This window comes from Passer montanus, unplaced genomic scaffold (genome assembly GCF_014805655.1).
Source record: "Passer montanus isolate IOZ18808 unplaced genomic scaffold, ASM1480565v1 scaffold15, whole genome shotgun sequence".
Classification (NCBI taxonomy): domain Eukaryota; kingdom Metazoa; phylum Chordata; class Aves; order Passeriformes; family Passeridae; genus Passer; species Passer montanus.
In genome coordinates, this window is record NW_024362051.1 from 4,802,262 (window position 1) to 4,825,770 (window position 23,509).

The window sequence follows — 23,509 nt, forward strand, 5'->3', positions numbered from 1 at the left end:
GAAAGACAGAAGCTGAGCATGAACCCACAAAAATAAAGGGATCCCTCTTTAGAAGACTTAGGGAAAGAAGCTTCTCCAGGGAAAGGAAAGCTGTTACTGTAAAGAGGGAAGCAGAGCCCACTGAAGCCTTAGAAAGCAGTGGAAACAGCAAAGACATTGATGCTCTGAGTACAGCAAGTATCTGTACCAACAGCAGTGTGTACATATCCTACTGCCTATGCACAAGGCCTAGAAGAAGGAGGAAGACTATATAATGTATTTTTAGAAGGAAGACTGATGTCCATGTTGTGTCTGATATCCTGAGTTTATCTGACTTATTTCAGCATTATCCATTTACATGTTTAAGATGTTTGATGTGCTTCCCTTCCAGATGTTTGTGTCAGTTCATTATAGCTAATCACCCTTACAGTGCAGTGAAGACAATAATGTGAAGTTTAGAGAATCAAGGAACAGGTACAGTGTCAGTTCAGTTCCTTAGTGTGTCCCAAATGCCAGTGAAACAGTAAGTTCTGCAGCATTTGTTAATTAAACAGTCCCTGATACTTGGTCAGTGGAATGCTCACTTCCAGCACTGGTGTGTATTCCGCTATTCCACTGGTCACATCTTCTGGTGTCCTTTTCAGCCCAGCAAATACTTATATTTAGTCTGTTATACACATGTGCTGTTATGTTATGGCTCACCTTTCAGATAGTGTTAATTTCTTTAATGAAGAGATGAAGAGTTTTTCTCTACTGTTGTTCTTTAATGAAGAGAACAAAGAGTTCTTCTTTGTTCTCCAGATAGTTGGAAAACTGAGGGCATTTCTTACTGCAGTGTAGTTGTGTCAATTTAAAGAGTCCCTAAAAAATGTAAAGAATATGAAATATTAGTTATTGCCAAATGAAAGGAAACTGAAATTTAATCTTAAAAAGGCTGTTCTTAAGTACATTTTAAGGTTCAGTTCTATAGCTTGATAATATTGATATTTACTGCTCATATTTGCTCTTATCTTACCAAGTAATCAAAGTTAAGCTTTGAAATCTCAAAGTATGAGCATTATGCTCAGTGGCTGTATGCCAGTGTCTCCACATGCCATACTGTATCATCTCTGTATTGTTTATGCATTTAAGGGCATCTGTTTTCTGTGTTAGATTGTGTGTACCACTGGCTTTTACACTGCCATGTCATTTCACTTCTTCACCTAATCAATGTAAATATGTGGCAGTCCCACTAAAAGGCACAAGTGCAGAAATTTAGGGAAAAAAAAAGCTTGTCTGAGGTGTTAGATTTATAGGGGTGTATATACCTTATTTGTGTGTGAAAGAAGTTATTTGAGGGTAAGCCAAGCAGAGGAAAAAAAACCATACATTTTGCTCTAAATCTGATGGGTCTTCAGTTGTTCCCCTTCTGTAGGAACAACACTGGAGTCTGGTCCAGCTCCTGCCAAGGTTGCCCTTCCTGCCTTTGCTTCCTTCTCTGTTAGTTTTGGAGCAGATATTAAAACTGAAATGGATCATATGGCTAATCCCTGAGCGCTCATAGCTGTCTTTCACCTTAGTCAGCATCTCCTCCTCCACTGCCAGAATCTTTTTTTGAGTCTTGCATGGCAGTATGGCAGAGGGATAGTGGGAAGTGTGCTGCATTTTTACTGAAGGAGTCAGCACTTGCAGAATTGGAAAGACCTGATTTGCCTGCCCAGTAGCGATACAGTAGGCTGCTGATTCTGGTTGTGTAGGTTAAAGCTGCTGCTCTGGAAAGTAGTGGATTTGCAGGTGGCTTATTGGTGTTCCTGGACTTGCATTAGTAAATCAGTGCTAGATGCTAAAAGCTTTAGTACCCCAAAATCCTCAGTGGACTGATTGTATGCAAACAGGGTTTGGTTGGTTTTCCCTAAATATCCTCGCTGTAATGTGTGTGTCAATTCTTCGTTGTTGCATGTTGATGGAGACATTCTCTTCTCCTCTCCTCTCCTGTATTAGGCTATGCCCTCATACCTTCCACTAAATCCGACAACTTCTCAGACTCCAGTCACAGCGAGATCTCATCGCGCTCCAGCATCGTGAGCAACTGCTCTGTGGACTCCATGTCAGCAGCACTGCAGGATGAGAGGAGTCTTTCCCAGTCCCTCATCGTGGTGGATTCAGGAGGGGCAGAGAGGAAGGAGCATCCTCAGGCACTGACAGATTACGGCCAGCCCTGCCCGGGGTAAGGTGCAGCTGCTTCTGCTGGGGTGTTCTGCTGTCAGAAGGGGTCAGGAAGCTTTGGCCAGGACACAGTTGTGCACCCCACTGTGCTTATCCAGCTTCTGCTGGGAGCTGGAGCACTGGTGCTGTGTGGGAGCCTGTTTCCATAAGAAGCTTACAGTATTACTTGGGGAGACAACAGCTTGTTCCCATTGGTGGGGTTTAGCTGGATATTTCTTGCAGGAGACTGAAAGCTTGTTAAAAGCCAGGATGATGCTTAGCAAATTAATGCCATGGTGAGAGACAGCAAAAGAACAGCAGGATGTGATCAATTCTCTGTGAGTCAGCAGTGCCAGTCACTTAACGTGCTCTAATGTGATTTGTAAGGATTTTTCTAATTATCATTTGTTGCTTAGGCAGACTGGCAGCTCTCTGCCAGTGTCTTTCTGACAGTTTCCACATAAGAGGTCTTGTTACTTCAGTGCAATGAGAATTTGTGCTGAAATGATGCCTTGAACTGGATGTTTTTGGATTTTTTTTTTGCTAGATGTAGCACCTTGATCCATAGGATGTAATATCTCCTAATAAATCTTGAGATAGCATTGTCTGTCCTCAGCTGTCATGGATTCAGCTAAATGAGAGATGCTCCTTACATTTCTGATTTTTCCAGCACATGGTATCATAGAGTGCTTTGGGTTGCAATGGACCTTAAAGATCATCTTCATCTTACCCCCCTTCTCTGGGCAAGGATCAGGGTGCTTCCAACTCCATCCAATCTGGCCTTGAACACTTCCAGGGGTGGAAAGAAATGAGTAATCCAGTTTATTTCATAGGATTAAATTGGGAATTTAAAGGATCTGTTTCATTGAATAAAATAATTCCCTTTCTAGAATACATAATATACATTGAGTTCATGTTTTGTGGTTGTTCCTTTATTCTTTAGTTTCAGTTAGTTACAAGGAAAGAAAGTGGATTTTATCCTAGGACTTAACAAAATAGAAAAGGAAGGAAATAAAACCCTTTGCTTGCACATACCTAAGAAACCTTCCTTGATTTCACAGCTTGTCAGTAAACTGCTGAGGGAGCATGTTGAATTTTAATGTTGTGCTGCCCATGCATTTGTTAGCACACCCAGAAATAGTTGGGAGACTTGAATAATGTCTGGCAATCCTATCTTCATGTATTCCAGATTCACACAAACCTAGCTTTATTTTTTCCCCCTTTACTGTGCATTTAGATCCATTAGAGCTTTCAGCAGACATTTCTTTAAAAAAGAAATTTTGGACTTTGCTTTTCAGAATCTGCCCCTCCATATTGTTCCCACAAATGTTACTTATGCCCAGTATTTCCAGATGTTCTTGAAATTCAGCTTGTTCCACGCTGTCTGAAAAACTTGATGTTGCTGCCAGTGAAGGGGTTGGATTTTATTCTATATATTTAATTTTGTTTTAGTTTATAAATGTAAAGAAAAAGGTGGTAGCAGACTTAATGGAAGAGGTAACTTGCTCTTCTGCTCTGTCAGGCACTGTGGATGTGATTGGTAGAGAAGAGCTTCTGTGGGCCAGACTTAGGGGTCTCGGGTGCAGCCTGGAAATGCATGTTGCAAACTTGTTATCCCTTGGGAATAACTTCGTTGCTGCTGGGTGCAGTAATGATTTGGGAGTAACAGTGTCTCTTGTCAGAGCTCCCTTGTGCCTTGGGCTTGCTGCTCACCTGGTACAAACCCGGAGTTGGCTCTGAGTACATTGCTCTTATTGTAAAAGCTTACAAGTGTTTATTTCCCAATTTCTGTTGTTTTCCAATGTAGGTGGTCCATCACTAGGCCTGCTCTGATCAGAGGGATGGCATTCACATCTTCCATGAGCAGCGAGGAGATCTCCCATGAGCACATCACGGTAGAGGCAGCAGACAGCGGCCGGGGCAGCTGGACTTCCTGCTCAAGTAGTTCTCATGACAATTTCCAGAATATCCCAAACCAGAAGAGCTGGGATCTGCTCAGTTCTTACCGTCACACCCAGCTGGATGGACCTATAGCTGAAGTAGAACCCACAAACTGTTACTCTGAGGAGGGTTATTTGTATTCCGAAGCCTTTTCCAAAGCCAACAGGCAGTCGAAAGCCAGCGTGGAGCTCGACCAGTCTCGGCAGAGCTGGGCATCCTCCAGCTCCCTGTCAGACACTTACGAGACAAACTATGGCACAATTAAGCGGAGGGGGCTGGAGAACTCCTCGGCGGAGCAGACGGAGGCTTTGGACTCTAAACCAGGCGCTGACACAACTTACAAAACTGTTACTTCGAGTACAGAAAAAGGCCTGATAGGTAAGCCAAGCCAACAGCTCATGGAAGCTGCTACATCTGCTTTTCATTTTGTGCTAAGTTGTTAAGAAATGATGTCAGCAGGTCTGGGGCTGCCTGGCATGTTGAATTCAGCTTCTCACGTGCTGAGCACTACACAGTGTGTTTTCAAGCCACCTTCTTTTGCATTAGGAATATCAAGATAATAAACAAGTGCACTTCCCAGTCACTTCATGGGTCTGCAGGAAAACTCTCTTCAGGAAAATGTCAGGCAGGTCTTTCCTGTAGTATGCTGTTTTGCTTTTTTGAATGATTTTGGAGGTATACTCATCAATGTAGATGTCCTTCTGACAAGAGTCAGTGATCCCATACTCCTTATAATACAGACTTGCCAGGAGCCCAGAGGGAAGAGGATGACTGCAGAGTAGTGTGGAGCTCACCTGCCTCTCTGGAGCTGAGGCACCTTTCATCCACAGGGCTTTGGGCTCTGAAAGCTCAAGGGCAAAGCAGATTCCTTTCCTGTCTTTGCTATTTTAAGATGCCATTTATTTGATTATACAGCTGCAGTTTGGCTACTTATGAAAGGAGAAAAAAATTTTAGAAGTTCTTTGAAATATGCATAGTTCTATCAAGCAAGATGTTCTTCCCCCATCCTAGTGAGTTCAATAGCCAGAATTAAAGGAACTGGGTTAGTAGCAAGATAAAACATGGAATGCAGAGCTTTCTAAGACTGTTGGGCAAGGGTGCAGCTGAAATGTAGTTTAATTACTGAGTGGATTGCTGGAGGGGTTTGTTATCAAAGGTAATTGCCTGAATAAACATTGCACGTAGGGCGGAGGTCTTGGATTGTGTTCCTCCTTCTTGGCTTTGAAAAGGAAATCATAGTGGAGCCTTGCAGAAAATTTGCTCCCAGCTCATTGCTGTACCTTGAAGAAGTACATTCATTGCTGTACAGAAGAAGAGCTCAGTGCTCTTCCCTTGCAGCCTTTCAGAGCTGTTCATGAGTGTCTGGGCTGTGTGAGGAAATGGCAGGTTTACTGTTCAGTACATGCTGTCTTTGCTGATAGCATTTGCCCTTCCTTTTAATTCTCTTCCCATTCTGCACCATATAGCTGTGAGGAGCACTCAGAGTGCTGGACATGAGTATGTCTGCTCCAGGAAAGATCTGAGATGGGGGGGTGTAATTACAGGTTTGCAAACACAAATCCATTAGCTGCTGGCCATCACACAGTGTGCCGAAGATATCTTCACTTTATTTCACAGTTTGTAAAATACTGTGAATTGGAACTTAAAGGGACACATGATTCTTGCATTACTGCAGTAGACTAAAGGTCAGCTCCAGGGAGCCTGAAGCTTTCTCCTTTGAAGGAGAACATACCCACCCTTGTCATTGCTCCTGCAAATCCAACCAAGACTGAAGGTGAGGACCCAGCCCTTCCCCATCCCTTCAGGGAAGAGCAGATCCTCTTCACTTCCCCTGCTTTTTCACAGAGACCTCATTCAGTGCTAGTTAAATGAAAATAAATCCTGTAATTAAATAGTATAAATCTCTGCATGTATCCACGTGTATCTGCTAAACCCCAGACTGACTGAATTTGATTTTGATTGTTTTACTGTCAGCCCAGGCCCGAGCTGAGGCCAGCTTGTGTTCCAGCATGAACCAGTTGTCTTCCTGATACCAAAACCTGGAATCTCACAAGTCTACAACACAATAAGAAATACTTCTTTATTTTTCATCCCTTCACATTCTTCTAAGATAATAAACTATTTGTTGAACTAAATGAAACTAATGAACTAATGCCCTGTTTAAAATGGATCCACAGGAAGAATGCAAATTCACTTAACTAAGAGATTAAAAAAATTACCCTGGCTTTGAAATTCTCCTGTTGCAACATGTCCATGGAAAAAAGCCCAATTTAACATGCACATAAGCCCCAGACCTGGGGTGGGAGGGTGGGGAGGCAGCCTTAAAGGAGTTATATTTTGGGTTGAGAGCCTCTGTGACTTGAACTGCTGCTGAACAGGGCAGGAAGGGAGAAGATGAATTATGAGGCATGGACATTCCAAATGTAATATTGACTGTAGCCTTTTCTTGACTGCACAAAGTGTAATGCAGCCCTTCCAAAGGCTGTTCCAATAACTGTTCTCACTTGTAAACAGAGAACATAGTTCTCCTTTTTACCCTGAAGATAAGGGTAAAAAAGAAAACAAAGCAAAAACCAAGGGAAAAAAGTAAGAAATCAAAAGTATGGGTGTGATAAGCCATTATTCACTCTGTGGAAACGTAAAATAATTAATGCAGGCTCAATACACAGTCTGCCTCGTAGGATCAACTTTAAATGGTGCTGGTTTTTTTTTCTTCCTATGGCATAGCTGGATGATTTCATGTCTTTATACACATCAGTTGATATGGTGATGTTTTATTGTAATGAATTTGTGTTAAGCAACTGACCTCTTTTGGGTGATGAAATGGGTGTTGGAAGTCAACCAGCAGTTCTTGCTGTCAAACACCAGCATGCTGTGTGAAGTAACTCTGGGCTGGTTGCCTTAATTCCTTCTGTTTCAGTTTCCCAGCCTGTAACAGTGGCAGCAGACTTGGCTGTGCTGCCTCTCCATCCTGCTGGCGAGCTCCAGAGCATCCCCTGGTGCAGCAGGGCCACAGGAGCAGGGACTGTGATAAAAGGTGTTAATTGCAGTCTGAATGCAGACAAGCTTAGAGCCCTCTTTCCACTCAATTGACATCTCACCTAAGGAGTTCATGGATTCTCTTGTTACTCTGACTTCTTAAAATAAATAGAAAATAGAAATGAAGGCATAAATACCTGCTGCTGTCGTTATAACCAGTGTTTCTGCATTTGCATTTTGTTATCAGTTTCTGTTTTGCCATTGTAACATTTCATGATTTTTTAACGTTTTGTTTCCTTTCTTTTTCTTCTTTAACATTTCCATTGCTTATTTCTTGTGCCCAGTGTACTGTGTCACCTCACCTAAGAAGGACGATAGGTATAGGGAGCCACCGCCCACCCCTCCGGGATATATGGGGATTTCTTTAGCGGACATTAAAGAAGGATCGCCCCACCACCCACACCTCAAACCTCCAGACTATAGTGTGGCAGTGCAGAGGTCAAAGATGCTGCACAGTGACCTCTCTAGACTTCCACCAGCTGCTCTGGGTAGCGACGCGGTGGCCTGTGTCTCCTCGAGGATGCCTCAGTGGCACGGCCGGCAGCCGTCCAGCCCCAGGCTAGCAGAGCTGCCTGACGCAGATAGTGAAGAGGATGGTAGGTGAACACCTGGCTGGGGAGGGGGCTGTGCAGGGTGCACTGCACAGCACTGTTCTGGGCTTTCTCTTGGCTCGCCCTTGGAGATTAAAAGCGGATTAATCTCTGGATAATACACAGTTGTGTTTGTGTGGCTGTGTGCACATGCGTGGCTGTGTGTGTCATGCATAGCTGTGTGCATGTGCATACACGTTTAAAGCAAAGAAGAATGCCTTCCCCTTAGAAAAAGCATGTTGGCACCAAACGAACTAAAAGTATATGTAAATAAATAAATATGCAAAAAAGTGCATATAAGATCTCCTAAAGTATAGCTGAGACACTTAAGAGCATGTAGATTTTTTTATTGGTTTTTTCTTTTTGTTTGTTTCTGTTTTGTTTTGTTTGGTTTTTTTTTTTTACTTTAAAATTGGTCCCCCCCTAAACAGTGATGGGACACTGACAGGTTACATGACAGAGGAAAAACTCTGGCCTCCTTGGGCTGATTAACTGGTGTCCCACTGGTTTTGCTGGCATCAGGGTTATCATCTAAAATCAATGATTTGGATTTGGTGGAGTGAACTGATTTCGTTTGTATTCTGGTGTGCTGGCATTGAGCTGCCTTATGCCTCAGCAGATATTTTTGGAGATTGAGTTTCAAATATTGAACAAAAATAATAGTGAACTTCTGTTCTTCTGGAGAGTGCATTTGATGAAACCTGTGTTCTCTGCCTAACTTGGCCTGACAGTGGCTCTTCCAGTTCATTTTTCATGATCTTGTTTGAAGCAACAGCCAGTGCTGCCAAGCATGGCATTTGTAGGGTGACCAAAATGGGGAGAATTTTCCAATAAAGACTGCTCTTATATTGTGTCAAAGCTGACTTCAGGTCAGGAGAATTTCTTCTTAATTGTTTATCTGCTGATTTGCTTTTAATTTCTGTGCACTGATGTGATCTTCTGTACCTTTTGCTGGTGAACTCTTTTTGTATTAGAAGGTTGTGATTATTTCCTTCCATTCCAGACTGATTTAAAATGAACCTGTATTTAGATTAAAACAATTTCTGATGCAAAATGATTATATCTTGGCCCTTTAAAATGTGTAAGCAGTAGTTAACATATGTATTAGTACTGCAGTTCAAACTTACAGTAAACATAAAATGGCCTGGCATTAATTCTCTTGTGCTTTTGATATAAAAATAGGGAAGTCATTGCTTCAAACATTTTTAATCAATTTTTTCTAAGCTAAATTTAACTGTACACTTTTAGGGGCACCTATTTTACTATTTTTGAAGTGCTTGGTTAATTTTATTTGGGATAAAATGCTCACTGCATGGAAATTTGCTGGCTTTTTTCCCAAATCCATAGCTTTTGGCATACTGGGAGCTGCATGCTGATAATATTTGGAGGATCTAGGATTTTCTGTTTTGCAATATGTCTTTATCGTATGACCATCATACCTCAGAGTGCAGAAGCTGTGGCTGCCCCATCCCTGGAAGTGCACAAGTCCAGGCTGGATGGGGCTTGGAGCAGCCTGGATGGTGTTGCTGCCTATGGCATGGAGTTGGAATGAGATGCTTTATAAGGTCCCTTCCAACCCACACCATTCTGTGATTGCCTGAGGATCTGGTAAATGGTGATACGGAGTGTGTAGTGATCAATGATAAAGACAGTGAAAACATGCTGCTGCTGAAGGGCTGAAGCTGTCATAGACTCACTGTTATCACCTCACTGGGTGCTGGTCTGTGCCCTGTGTGCCCGAGGTGGGGACTGGTGGAATAACTGCTTATTTCTTTATCTTGTTTTGCAGAAGATGAACAAGTATCAGCAGTTTAACCCTTGGGCTCTTTATATGAACCACTCACAACACAAAGGATGAGGGAGAAGGTCTCTTGGTTCTGTTAGGACTGCTGACAACTTGCTGCTACTGACCTCAGACCTTGCCTGTGTCCCAGACGAGATGGAACGGGTTGGATCATGTCTTCACACCTTCCTTCACTCTGCCACCACCACCCAAGAAGCTATTTCTGCATATGAAATAGAAAATCCTCTTCAAGGAATGTGCTGACTGCCTGGGTACCAATGTGGGTACCCAGAGATGGACTGAGCTTCGTGCATTGGGGAGGACCAATTGTCAGCACCACTTGAAACTTGGGAGCATTTTTCTGTATGATACCATGTAATCCTTTAGTAGTCTCCATTGTTATTTTCTACATGACCGTTAGAAATCTGAGAGTGTTATTTTATGAACTTCAAAAAAAAAAAACTTATATCAAAATGTCAGCAAAAGCAAAGGATGTTGCTGAAATATCTGAAAATAATTTATTAATTTAATATTTTTTACTGGGAGTTTCCTTTACGTGCGTTGGGAGTGCTCTGGTTGGCTAATATAAATGTTTAGTCAATGTGACAGTAAATTAGCTACACATCAACTGTTGTGCTCTCGAAATAAACACAGAAAAGTAGAAACGGGTGCAGAAATTTATAGATTTTAGAGTGGGTTTAGATTTAATATGACTAGAGTCCAATGCCCTGCAGAGCAGTGTCTGTCAAGGCAGCGCTCCTGCTGCTCCCCTCCCACATGGACACAGCAGAAACCTGTCCAAGGATTTTAGAAATTGTTTTAGCTGCCAGCCAACTAAGGCAACAGTTGGTGCTCTCCTCCCCTGTTAAGGAATGTTTGAAATGTGGAAGCTGTAGCTTAAGGGGGGAGCATTTGGGGAGATCTGAAGCTTTCCCAAAAGAGTTTTAACCAGGTTTTGCCTTGCAGAGTTCAACATGCAAAGCATGTTCTAAAACTCAAAACTCCAGCTGTGTGTTGTGGTTTTTAAGATCGTCTCACATGTCCTGGCCTTTTCCCAGAGTTGCACAGGGTTTAGGTGCAAAGGTTGTCTTTGAAAAAAGATAATAAAGGAATTAGATATTACCTACATTTCACAATAAAATTTGTGAAACTGAATAATAATGACACAGTGCTTATAGAAGAGCATAATGCATTTTATCATGGGTTAAAAAACCCTGTTGTGTTTATCTGGAAAATACAGATAATCTCAAACTATTTTTAAAAAAATTCTAATAAAAATCCTGTTGTGGTTGATGTCAATGAGAGTTTTGACTTACAGCCAGCCAGTATTAACCCATGATCCTCTAGTTTGATTATGGTCAAAAGAATTGCTTCTTTGATTTTACTTTTAGCCAGCCAGAGTGCAGAGGGGTAGAACTGGAAATGCCTGCAGGTTCTTTTCTTTCTCCTTCTTCCCTTCCTTCTTCCCTTCTTTCCATCCTTCCTTCCTTCCATACCTGACACCCCATTCTAGTGTTAAAATCAGACATGAATGTGTGAATATGTATTTAAACATTTAATTGTAAATCTTTGTTGTGATGTTTACAGCCTAAGCTAGAAAGATGATGTTTGTCATTTTTACAGTGCCTCAAAACTGATTTCTATATCCATAGTTGTGGAGAGCTTTAAGAGTTTGGTTTTGGTTTGGTTTTTTTTTTTTTAACCTATATGTGTGCAGGGGGGCAAGGTGAATGCAACACTTTTGGAAAATGCCACAAGTACCAAAAACAACCCAAAGCCTTTGATATGCTTTCTTCATAGTAGCTAGGGGCTGATGCAGTCAGGTGGGTGAGAATGACCCAGCCTGTGTCTGCCTTCAGAGCAGTTGCAGGCTCAGCATTGCCTGGAATGTACCTGTCACCACTGGAATTGGGAAGGTGTAAATGAACAGGGATGCTGAGGAAGAGGATGCCTAATTTATAACTCACTGGTTGGCTGTATGAATTTTTGGCACAAGTATCAGAGAAGCAAATGGTTGAAAAAATACATTAAAATCCACTTGAGGTAGGCATAATACATGCATTTTGCTTTCTCAAGGCCTTAATGCTTATAATGGACCTGCACAGGCCTTAATGACTAAAGAGTAATGTGTCAAAGCAATGCAGGGCAGAGTGAGTGTTTTCAGCACATGCAATATTGGTAATAGAACTCTGGAACTGATATTCCTGTGGGATGTAAATCCAGGTCCTGCCATCCCATTGTCAGCTGTAGTTGCTTCTTAACTTCTGCATGGAAACAGCAGGCTTTGTGTTCCATCAGAAATCATCTGTGTTGTGCCAGGTGAATGAAGCCATACGGTTCCTTGGCCCTGGGGGGGGGAGCTGCAGCTTATTCCAGCCTGTTGAACAAACTAGAGGGGATGGGGGTTACTAAAGTGGCTTCCTTTTACCCCAAAACCCAATAGTGCTGCCTTGGAGGACGCAGGGATCCCCTGTGGGGAACAGGTCGGGGTCTCCTGGCAGTCAGCAAGAGCAGCTGCATTAGTCACCCATCCAAACATGGTGTTTGGTGGTGTTTGCACATCAGCAGCATCTGTCTCTTCCACAGGGTTTGGCAGACACTGAAAATGGAATGAGTGAAAGTCTCACTAATAATATTTTCCTAATAGCCAACACAGCTGGTGTACATAAAGCAAGCATAAATGATGGACAGATGAGCTACTCCTGCTACTCCTGCCTCGCACAGTGTGGCTTCTCTGCTGCTCCTTGCTGGGGTTTTTGTTTGTTTGTTTGTTTTTAACTCAACCGATCACATTGATTGGGATCAATAGCCAAATGTGGAGTGTCTGGTGTGGGTTTGAAGAGACATTATCCCTTTTTTTGGTCATTCAGACAGAAGCAATATGGTGGTTAGTACCTGTTGTACACTGCTTTGTTGAAGTGATGTCTCCTGGACCACAGATCCCTGACTCAGTACCTCTGCTAGGTTCTTCTAGCTTGGGCTCTGATGCTGATAAAAAGTTAAGGTGCCTCATGTCATGTTCTTCCACTGCCATACCTGGGTTTGCTCACTTCCTGCTCGTTGTTTGCTTCTGACTTGTTGGTGAAAGATGCATTTCAGATTTCTGTGATTTAAGCACACAGTGTTTTGTTATGAATCTCAAACTTCCAAATAATTCCTGAGAAAGCAGTGTAGTTTGGTAAAATTGAATTGGTCTCTCCAGTTGTGGAAAAGGGAAAATGAGGTCACTGAGCCTCTGAGCATCAGGTTCATCTCCCAAGTACACAAAAGAATGGAAATACAATGGCTGTGGATGTTTGCAGTTCATGTTTTTGCAATGTGCACAAATTTTGAGAGTTTGCCAACAATGGGCAGTGTGGGGCTTTCCTGGCTCCTTCCTTTTGCCTTTACTCAGATAAGTTTGTAGGTGTGGCCTCACCTTGAGTCCTGTGTGTGATTTTTGGGCACCATGATATGAAAAAGACATGAAGCTATTGGAGAGCATCCAAAGGAGGCCACGAGGATGGGGAAAGGTCTGGAGGGGTGATGCCAGCCTGGAGAAAAGGCGAGTGAGGGAAGAGAGACCTCATTGCAATCTACACCATTCTTCTGAGGGGCAGCATTGATCTCTCCACTCTCATGACCGGTGACAGGTCAGAGGGAATGGCCTGCAGCTGTGTCAGGGGAGGTTTAGGTTGGGTATTAGGAAAAGGATTTTCACCCAGAACAGCTCCCCAGGGAAGTGGTGACAGCACCAGCCTGGCAGAGCTCAAGAAGTGTTTGGACAAGGCTCTTAGCCACAGGGTGGGATTGCTGGGGATGGTGCTGGGCAGGGGCAGGAGAGAGACTTGATGATCCTGATGGGTCCCTTCCAGCTCAGCAGATCCTGTGATGCCAGGTGAGTGATGCTTCACTGCAAGGGGGTCAGAGCCCACGGCTTGGGATGGGATGTGCTGGGGGCTGTGAACACCCTGTCAGGGCTGTTCAAGAACATTTCCTCACATCCTGAGTAATTTTACAGCAGGCAACAGTGGAAATACAACCCTGTAATTTATGTTTTATAAAACATCAGAATTTTTGAAGGATAAACTTACCACTGCCTTTGCAAAAAGAAAAGAAAAAAGGGATACTCTCTCTTTAGAAAAGCTTTACACATTATATTTTAGAACGCTTGTATAGAGGGTAATCTATCTTGAATTCCCAACCCAGCTTTTGCTTCTGTTGTGCTTTTTATTGTTTTATCTTTATTTCTGTTATTCCTGGAATGCAGTTTAGCTTGGTATTAATTAAATTCTAAATATGTGAGCATATTGGCAAAACTGCACAGATGTAATGATATTCCAATAGCAATTGTACTGCACAAGTCAGTGATTGTAAAGTATTCTGTAACAAGCAATGTTTGTCTCCTATTTTTTGATACCTCTTACACTTATGTCTTTTAGAAAGACAGTGGCTCTGTATGCTTTTTGTATTTTTACTGAGTGATTGTAAATATTTGTTATATTTTTGGTTAAGAGAAGGTTTAAAAGTACTGTTTATTATCCAATCTATTAATATGTTGGAATCAATAAACAATCAACATGTATTCATTGTTTTCAGCAGCTGTTTTCTGGCAGGCAATGGAGGATGGAGCTGAGGTGGTACAGAGCTGGGGAGAGCCTGGTGGGAGTGATGCTCATCTTGGGATCAAAGAGGAGCCACCACTGTGTGATTTTGTTGTGTTTTCACAGTGAGGACAATACAGACCTGTGATGTTCGGAGGGCTGGAGCAGCTTTTCTGTGAAAACAGGATCAGACAGGTGGAGTTACTCAGACTGAAGAAGAGAATGATCTGTGGAGACTTTAGAGCCCCTTTCAGTGTCTAAAAAGGTTCCAAGAGAGCTGGAGAGGGACTCTGGGCAAGGGATAATGGCTTTAATCTGAAGGAGGGCAGGATTTGTTTTAATTTTAGGAAGTCATTCTTGCCCGTGAGGGTGGTGAGGCCCTGTCACGGGGTGCCCAGAGCAGCTGTGGCTGCCCCATCCCTGGAAGTGTCCAAGGCTAGACTGGACAGGGCTTGGAGCAGCCTGGGACAGTGGAAGGTGGCCCTGCCCATGGCAGCAGTGGTAGGGCTGGACTAGATGACCTTGAAAGGTCCTTTCCCACCCAAACCATTGTGTAGTTCCAGGATCTTTTCCTTTTCCCCAGGTCCTGTGGCTGCTGCCTCGGGATCAGCTCAGAGAGCCCAGAGAGGGCCTGAGGCCTTGGCAGGCTCGGGAGCCTCCCAGAGCGCCGCCTGTGCAGCACGTACAGGTGGAGCTGTGTGCTGGCACCGAGCGTGGAACCTCCCCTGAAAATACCAAAATACTTCTTTTCTCTGCCCTTATTTTTGCAGAGGGCCTGTGGCCCCCAGGCACCCCAGTGTGGTGCTGAGAGTGGCATGGGCAGGGGGAGCAGGAGCTGTGCTGGGCCTTGGCAGGGCCACTCCTGACTGCATTTTGCCTCCATTGGTGTACTGATAATAGAAAAGCTAAGCTAAGAGGGAACTTTATGGAAAAGGACATTTTTTTTCAGGGACAGGACATTTGTGTAATGGGTTCTTTGCTGGCAAGCAGAGTCTGCAGCTTGTTGTCCTTTGCTAACCCATTGCATGTGGCATTGTTCTCCCTTCCTCCCTGTGCAGCCCCTTTCCCTGTGCTGTACATGGGGATGTGGCTGCACCTCTGCCGCTCAGATAAGGGTTGAGTTTTATCTTCACCATTTTTCTCACTCCAGTGGGAATTTTCAGTTATGGAATCACAGCATGGTTTGGGTCAGAAAGGTCCTTAACCCTCACCTAGTTCAACCCTCTGCCTGTGTGAGGATGCCTTCCAGCAGCCAGGCTGATCACAGCCCTGTCCAGCCTCACCTTGTTCTCAGAACCCTGTTCAAAACCAGCCTGCTTTTGTTCCCGAGAATCTTTGAATCCCAGCAGTTTCTGGGAGGTGGTAAGGTTTTTAATTTTTTTTTTTTTTTTAAACTTTGAAATCCTCCGTTCTGCTTAGAGAAGGGAAAAGGACCAGAGCTGCCACAAGAGGCCAGCATTGCCTCTGGTTTTGTGCAGGCTTTGTAGGGGCTGTGCACACTGTCGCTGCCATGCTCAGCCAGTACCCAGCACCCTGGCAGGTGGCACTGGGGACATTCTGGGCTTCACTTGATGCTCTGCAGCCGTGGGCTGCCCTGGGCACCTTGGCAATGTCTGCAGGGACAATGTGGAGCCATGGGGTGCGGGAGGATGTGGGTCTTAGCAGGTCACTTTGCATTTAGGACTTTCAAGGCTGTCTGGTACCTGGTCCTGATTTCTCCTTCACGTGCCTGGATGATCCCTTTTCATCCATGAAAGTTATCCTGCCTTGGGGGAGCTGTGTCCTTTTCTCCACTGCTGTCCATCCACTGTGCCAGAGGGAGGCTGTGAAGCATTTCTTCCTGTGGCAGAAGCATCAGCAGCTGGTGGGACAGGATGGGAAGGCAGCAAGTAGCTCTCAGATTGTGTTGGGGTGTGTAGTGCCAGGATGGTCTGACTGCAGCCAGCAATTCCTTGTGTAAAATCAAATGGAGGAGAAGCAATGTCATTAGTGAGCAATCCACTTAATGAGTTACTTGGACTTTGGGCTTCTCTTTCCAGGTGGTGGAAACCCAGCACACGATGTACAGCAAACTTGGACTTTGGGCTTCGCTTTCACCTTCTCTTTCCAGATGGTGGAAACCCAGCACACGATGTACAGCATGACTTCCCCATCCTCACATTCCATGTCCAAGCATTTGGGTTAGACCTGGTGCTGTTGGAGTGGTGGAAGCTTTTTACTTTGACAGAGCTTCACATTCCCTGTGCTCGAAGGCTTCTGAAGCTGCACTCAGTGCATCAAATAGCTGCTGACCTAAACGTGAGTGTATTCCCTGGGGGCACTCAGCCAAGGCTTCTTCTGATTTTCTGCTGGAGAGTCAGTATCAATCTGATTTCATTGGTAAGAGTTAACAATTGCTTGTTAGACTGCAGTAGTGCCATATGTTATTTGCTTTTGGAGAAGTTGAGAATTGTCCCTCCAAAGTAAATATGAAAAGAGAGATGAATTCTCTCTCCCTCCACAGATTTCTTGCCCAGCAGGTGCTGCCTGCTAGAAACATGCTTTATTTTTGCCATAAGAGAGAAGGCAAGAACTGCACTGGCAGCAGCAGGGTCACAGCCTGAGGTGTCCCCACCACCTGGGGACTTGCCAGGAGGGCTCTGCAGGCAGGGTCAGTCAGTGCTTTCAGCCACTCATCATTTATTAAGAGGGTAAAATGTTCTGGACAGACCATGTTTGAGTACCAGGAGGACTAAAACCTGTCCCTGCACCATTCTTCCCTCTGGGCTGAATTCCTGCACTGTTGAGGATGGAGTAAATTTCTCATCATCCAACCTCAATTCAGGAGGAGCACTTCAAGTCTGTGGTGTTTGTGCTATGTGCTTTCAGGCTGTGGCATCAGCTCTTGTGGTTTGACCCAGAATTGGCAGTATTTTTATCTTTCCTGGTGATCCAGGTCCTGGAGGTACGTGATGATATGAACTGATGACATTTTGGGGTGGAGGGGGGTATGTAAAGCAGCTCTTGTTGCTACGAAAACCTTGAAAACACAAACTATAAAAAGAATTCTTAAAAAAAAAGAAAGAAAAAAGAAAAGTGAAGGAGATGAAGACCCGTATTGATTTAACCTGCCCCTGGCTCTCATCAGTGCTGAGCTGCAGGCTCCTGGTGCTGAATTCCCACAGCCCATCAACAGAAAAACACAATGTCTTTCCCCGAGGTACTGCCCTCAAGACTTTTACTTGTCTGAGAGAGCCAACACTTGTGGAAATGAAGGAAGAACCAAGTTGTTTGTACAAGATGAATGTTAAATGGGCCCCACAAAGATTTCTGTTCATTCCCCTGAATTTGTCAGAGCAGGAGAATAATTACTGGTGTCACAGTGCTGCAAGTCAGTCTTGGTTTGGGAGAGAGGGAGAAGTATGGCAATAAGTGAAGTTCCAATGTAGATATAGTTGCATTTAACACTTAGGAGGAGCAATAAAGATGAAGGTTGTAATTGTATGTGCAATTTCAATGCTCACAACATAATTTTATATTCTCAAACATCTGTTTTAGGATCAGAGCAGAGTGCTACATAACTGCCTTATTTTTATATCTATCAGTTAGGCACCATCAAGTTTATTATAAATTCAAACTCATTTATGTAAACATGAACTTGGGTTGAGCAACTCCACAGAGTGATGTTCCTGGGGATAGTGTTTGGAGCAGCAGAACTCCAGTGGGCTGGGAAATCTCTTGGCTCCAGAGGGAGATGGCCCTTGCAGGAAGGTGACAGCATTTTACTTAGGAAAAACTCTTCCAGCACGTCAGGGGTTGGTGGAGGCTGACATGACCTGCTTGCCCAGGATTGTGAGCACACCTTGTCTTCACCTCAGTATATTGTATTTTTGGGTAAATACGGCGCTAATGTTTGGCTGCAATGTGATGGCCCCTCTCCTTTCTCTCATTTTATTTTCAGTGTTGGTAGTGAAGCTGGTGAAGGGGAAGGTCTCGTGGTGGGCTTCTGCTTGGAGGACCAAAGGAGTGATGAAGGATCTGGTATTAGGAATGAATTCTTGCCTGCCAGGGTGGTGTGGCACAGGGTGCCCAGAGAGGCTGTGGCTGCCCCATCTCTGGAAGTGTTCAAAGCCAGGTTGGACAGGGCTTGGAGCAACCTGGGATAGTGGAAAGTGTCCCTGCCCATGGTAAGGGGTAGAATAAGAAGAATTTTATGAGCTTTACATGGGAGGTGTTGTGCAGGTGCCATCCAGTGTGGGTTTCCCAGGCTGCTCCTGCAGGCAAAAAAGATTTCAGAAGGTTTGAGGAGCAGCAGCACCCCCAGCTCCTCGTGGGTGCTGTTCAGGTGTATTTGCTGTTGGTTTCCCAGCTATCTCATGGTGGAATGCTGAGAACTCTTCTTGCCTCTGCAGATTTGTGCTATGGTGCCTGGGCAGGCTTTGTGCTTGCACAGGTTAGTATCTCCCATGGGCTCCTTTCCCTCACCTGCATCATCATGTGGCTGCCCTGACTGTGCCTCTTATCAACCAACCTGGCAGATACCTTTGCCATTGGCCTTCACTGTCTGCAGAGGGATGTAATTAAAATTAGCAGAAGTCACCATCCATTTTACAGCAATACTAATTAAATGTAATTAGAGGTGTGACTTCTAAACAAGGCTGTGTGTTTTTTTCAATGAGATGTTTCACATAAAGAAAAACAAATAAGTAACCAAGGACATGCAAATGTGGTGTGTGATGTGAGCTTGTGACCTTACCTGGGCTCCCTTGGCAGCGTCCATTACCAGGGACACACCTCTGCCCTGGCTTGATTGAGCAATGCTGCCAGTAATGGGTGGGAGAAATCTGCTGGTTTCATCAGAAAAGGAAGATCTTAAAAACAAAAACAGCAGCAGAAGGTAGGGAAGCTGTTGGATTCCTGCTGCCTTGTCTCTGGAGGAGTCTGTTCTATTGCAGATCTCCTCACAGTGGGATGAGGAAGATGGTGCTTCATCTCCCGACTTTGCTGTAAAACCTTTGCAACGCTGTAGAGACCTTCCTGACTAAAGCAGTTATTAAAAGTAACTTAATTGTCAGGAAGTTACACAGTTTAAAAACCAGGCCTTTGGTGGGGGTTTTCAGAAGTGCAGAAACATGGTCAGCTGAAAATGACCAATTAAAAAGACTCAATTTGGTCACAGCTCTTCTCCTCCAGCCTAGGGAAAATATGAACCAAGAGATTCAGTAGCTGATGCTTGTACTACCTGTGCCCTCTCCTGCCACATGGAAATGTCACCTATGGCCAGAGGAAGTTGTCCTGTGCTGATGAGACCCTGGGGAGAGGGATGGCAGCACTGGCACCTGCTCTTGGGTGCCTTGGGTTGTTTGAATGCATGTGTCACCCTGGAAGGTGTGAGCTGGGCCCTCATGGGGTGTTAGACGTGCAGCACAGCCCTGCAGCTGTGGGACATCAGACAGCTGCAGAGGCTGAGCTGGGCAGTGCTGCCAACCTTTTTTGGCCCTGGTGCAGTGAAAGCCGAGGGAGAGAGAAACTCAAGGCAAGAAGAGAAGTGAAGACATCATGTCTGGTGATGCTGACTGCTCTGATGAGAAAGAAGATAACAAGGACATTGCTGGGGAAAGAGTTTAATAAGGACATTACTAGTGTAAGAGGGATTATTGAGAAGATTGTATTTCTAAAGGGGACCGGGACAAAGGGGTCTGAATGGAAAATTTTTGTACAAACATAGTGATCTGTAAATACTGGTAAACTGGTGTAATGAACTGGCTTTGCTTGCCTGGCATAGGCAGAGTCTGTGTGTGTCAATCCCCTCCGGGTGTGTTTTATTTGCAGGATTTATTACTCCATGAGAAGGGAATGTTGTGTGGCACCATGCTGATCCACAAGGGGCAGTGACACTACTAGAGAACCCACTGCTGACCAGCAAAGGTGGGGAGCACTAGAAATGTGCTGGGTTAATTTTTTTTAATCTGAATAATTATTTCACAGATGGCTGAACTGGCAGATCAAGAAGTTCAGTGCTGTGGTTTGTGTGCCAGTGGTTTGACACCAGGTGTTTACACAAGTAATGCAAACATGAATGACTTGGAGGTGTCATTATATGTTTCATCTAATCCTGTCAAACAAGCAAAGTGACTGCAGGGGACACCCCATGGTGCCTGTTAACCCAGATCTGCCTGTGGTGCTGGCACTGATTTTGGTTTTGGGTTGGTTCTGCCCTGTGAGCAGCCGTGTGCCAGGCAGGGGTTCCCGCTCTGTCACCGCTGGCTGCTGGCACTGCGTGTGGGGAGTGTCAATAGCCAGCCAGGCTTTTCACTGGGCAAATGATGTGTGGCCAGCTTGAATTCTTCAGATCAATAACCCAGTGACAGGCAGCTCGAGCGCTTGGAAATAGCATTAAGCCCGACACTGCTGTTTTGTGTATTGCAAGGGATCGAAGAACACCAGGGCCTGAATTGCAGAGCTCCATCACTGTGTCACGGCTGTAAGCATGAATATAAAGTGCTGTGGAAGAATGTATGGCCTCTTTGAAAGGTGAAAAGGAAATGTTAACACTTGGACTTGCCAGCAGCTGGCGAATGGACATGGGAGCTGGGACCAATTCCCACCCAAGTGCCACATCTGGTCACTTCGCCCATCCACTAGCTAGAGGAAAGACAGGAATATAGAATGTTTGGGTTGGAAGGGACCTTACAGATCACCAAGTTCCAACAGCCTGCTGTAGGCAGGGATGCTTCCAATCCAGTAGGAATTGAGGTTCCTAAACTCCCAGAGGAAGAAGCCCTGAACAGAGGATGCAATCCTTGTACATTGCAGTATCTGTTGTGAGCAGTGGGGAATTTGCTTGCCTTATGGTCAGGATCCACAGGAAACTCCTTTTCCACTTAGGCTGATAACATTTGCTATGCAACAGAATACTGTTTAATCTGGGATTTTTTTCATCCCCCAGAAGAAACACTTTTTTGCTCATGTTCCTGAAATCTATATGTGTAGTGAGTCAAGCACAAAGATCCTGTGGCACAAAGCTGATGTAGAGCCTGCAGGGGTGTTCTTCATGATTTTATTCCAGGTCTTGCGTTTAATCCAATGTAACTAGTTCTTAAACACTGTCTCTTCTGAAAAATATTTGAAGAAATGTAAATTTTGAACATATTCTCTTCAAAGAACAAATAAAATTGCTGTACCTGGAATAGTTAAATTATTGTTGCAGCCTAGGATTCCTCTCCCTCCTTTTGCATTTTAGTTACTCTGTTTGCTGTTCTATTAAAAGCTACCAGTGGCTTTAAAGCATCAATTTTTTTGGCTTTGGGAAGCAAATGCCTAGGGAGGAATTTTAATATTGCTTTTGCTAATTGCTGGGAAGTGAAAGTTAAGCAAGATAATCAGGCATTGAGGATGGCTGGCAGATGACAGTCATTACAGACAGAAAAGTCTGGTGTCACTTGTGAGCAGGTTTAGTGTAGCAGTAGTAAAACCAGCGCAATGTCATTAGAGTCTTTATAGGAAAAACATTTCAGAAGCTGACTCTGAATCCCAGTGAAGTCTGTGCAAACACTCCTGCTCACTTTTAAAGCCTGAATAAAATCCAAGATGATTGCTAAGCTGCTCATAATGTCTCCAAGGTCAGAGGAAACTCCCTGTATGGGCTTATCCATGTAAAAGGAAAAAGAAAACTCTCCACCAAAAAGCCAAACGAACCCTGATGCCTGAAGAAACAGCATAATAAAAGCCTGCGTAAAAGGGAAGTTTGGGTAGTGAAATTGTGATGGAATGTGTCTCTCTTCCCCATGGAATGTGAGTCTCTACCCAGATCAGCAGTTGAAATTACTCTGTTGTTGACTTTACATGTTGACTTGTGTCCTTGTTGTTTTGTCTTCAAGCTCTATCTAAATGTATACCTCTATAATTCAATACATATGTATTTGTTTGACATGTTGCAGCATTTTAATAGATGTCTTTGGCCTGTGAACAAAGGTTTTCCCCATCCCTACCATCAGCAGCCTTTGCTGACTAATCAAGATGTAGCCTTGTCCCGCTCTGGTAGCCTGAGGGGGTTTGTGCAGCTCTGTGGGGTTTTGTCATTCATTTGGATGCTTTGCCAGTGTGTTGTGTACCTGGACAATGTCAAATACATATTGCCCACAGCAGCATTTAATAGACTTCCTGATGTCAATGGAAAGTCAATAACTCGAGATCTTAATTGCAGGACATGTCTGGGTCCTGGCTCATAGATGGTATTTTCTGTGTCAAATAACTTTAGATATTTGGAACAAAACTAGAGTATTGTTTTCTCTATGGCCCTAGGAAAGAAAAATAACATTTTGAGAGGCAGTGGTATAATGTTCATTTTTTTTCTGGTGAAAAAGCTGCAAGGTGAGTCCTTTTCTCAGCACAATAAAACGTTTACCAAATTGTTCCAGTAAGTCAGTTTTGTAGAATAAAAGGAAAAGCATTAGAGAATTCCCATTTGTGAGATCAGAAAGGAAAAGGTGATGTATAGACAAAAATACTGATTAAAAGGTACATTCATCCTTCTGAGAGGAATGCAAAATATGCTGGTGTGGCATGTTCTGTGGGGAGTGTAACCCTTTTATGTAGTTGATTATTGAGCTAATACTATCCTTAATCAGTCTACAATTGAATGTAGAACTAGCTGAGGCTCAAATTCTCTCCCCTGATTTTCAGAGCCCTGCACTAGAATTAATCCTGGCAATTTGTCAAACCAGGGCTGGAAATCAGCAGTTTTAAATCCCCCAAAGCTGTTGCCTTGCATGGAGGAAGGAGGGGCAGGAGTGCTGATGGCATCTGCCCTTTTGGTTTACAGCTGGAATCTCAGGTAAGTGAGACCCCAGGGCAAAACTGTGAGTATTAGGTGTAAATAGGGATGCAGCTGGACATAGCAGGGACAGCAAATAGGAGCCCTGACCTCCAGAGTGAACATTTGTTCCTTTGCATATGTACTAAATCCAGAATTTATTGTGGTTTTAAGAAAAAAATAAGAATTTCAGAGACAGTAATAACCAGAGCTAAATCCAGCTGTTGATGTGGCCAGCGGTTTTGGGCTCTTGACCCTCAGCCATGATGCTGGCAGAGCTGCTCAGACCAAAAGATGGCACTATTTTTCTATTTCACTGCAAAAGAAATTCCTCTCTAAATCAGATTCATTCACTGTTGAACCTCTCTCAAAACCACTATTTTTCTGAGGCTTTACATACAACAAAGTCCATTATTTTGAAGGCCAAATTGCTGCCAAAAAAATCTTCAGCTAAAAAATATATATCTATAAACTAATAACACATCATCCTGATGAATGATAACACAAGAGAGGACTTTTTCTCTATTATTAATGGTCAATGTTTGTTATATTGTTGTGTTTAGTCCAAGAGGCCTTGATAGAGAGAGGCAGCTTTTCAACATGAATGGTACTTCAA

At 43.8% G+C, this 23,509-nt stretch overlaps 1 protein-coding gene across 14 annotated transcripts in view; it reads left to right on the forward strand.

Moving 5' to 3' along the window:
* Nucleotides 1–14,080, forward strand: part of RAPGEF6 (Rap guanine nucleotide exchange factor 6) — a 123,509-nt gene extending 109,429 nt beyond the window's left edge. For 11 of the 14 annotated variants that reach the window (XM_039701208.1, XM_039701213.1, XM_039701210.1 and 8 more), the window contains 4 exons: nucleotides 1,960–2,185; nucleotides 3,971–4,482; nucleotides 7,428–7,739; nucleotides 9,523–14,080. In XM_039701208.1, the coding sequence (XP_039557142.1) occupies nucleotides 1,960–2,185; nucleotides 3,971–4,482; nucleotides 7,428–7,739; nucleotides 9,523–9,548 (1,076 nt within the window). In that variant the 3' untranslated portion in view covers nucleotides 9,549–14,080. The remainder of the gene's footprint in view (nucleotides 1–1,959; nucleotides 2,186–3,970; nucleotides 4,483–7,427; nucleotides 7,740–9,522) is intronic. The other 3 variants (XM_039701220.1, XM_039701218.1, XM_039701219.1) reach the window with 1 other exon arrangement.
* Nucleotides 14,081–23,509: the final 9,429 nt, after the last annotated feature.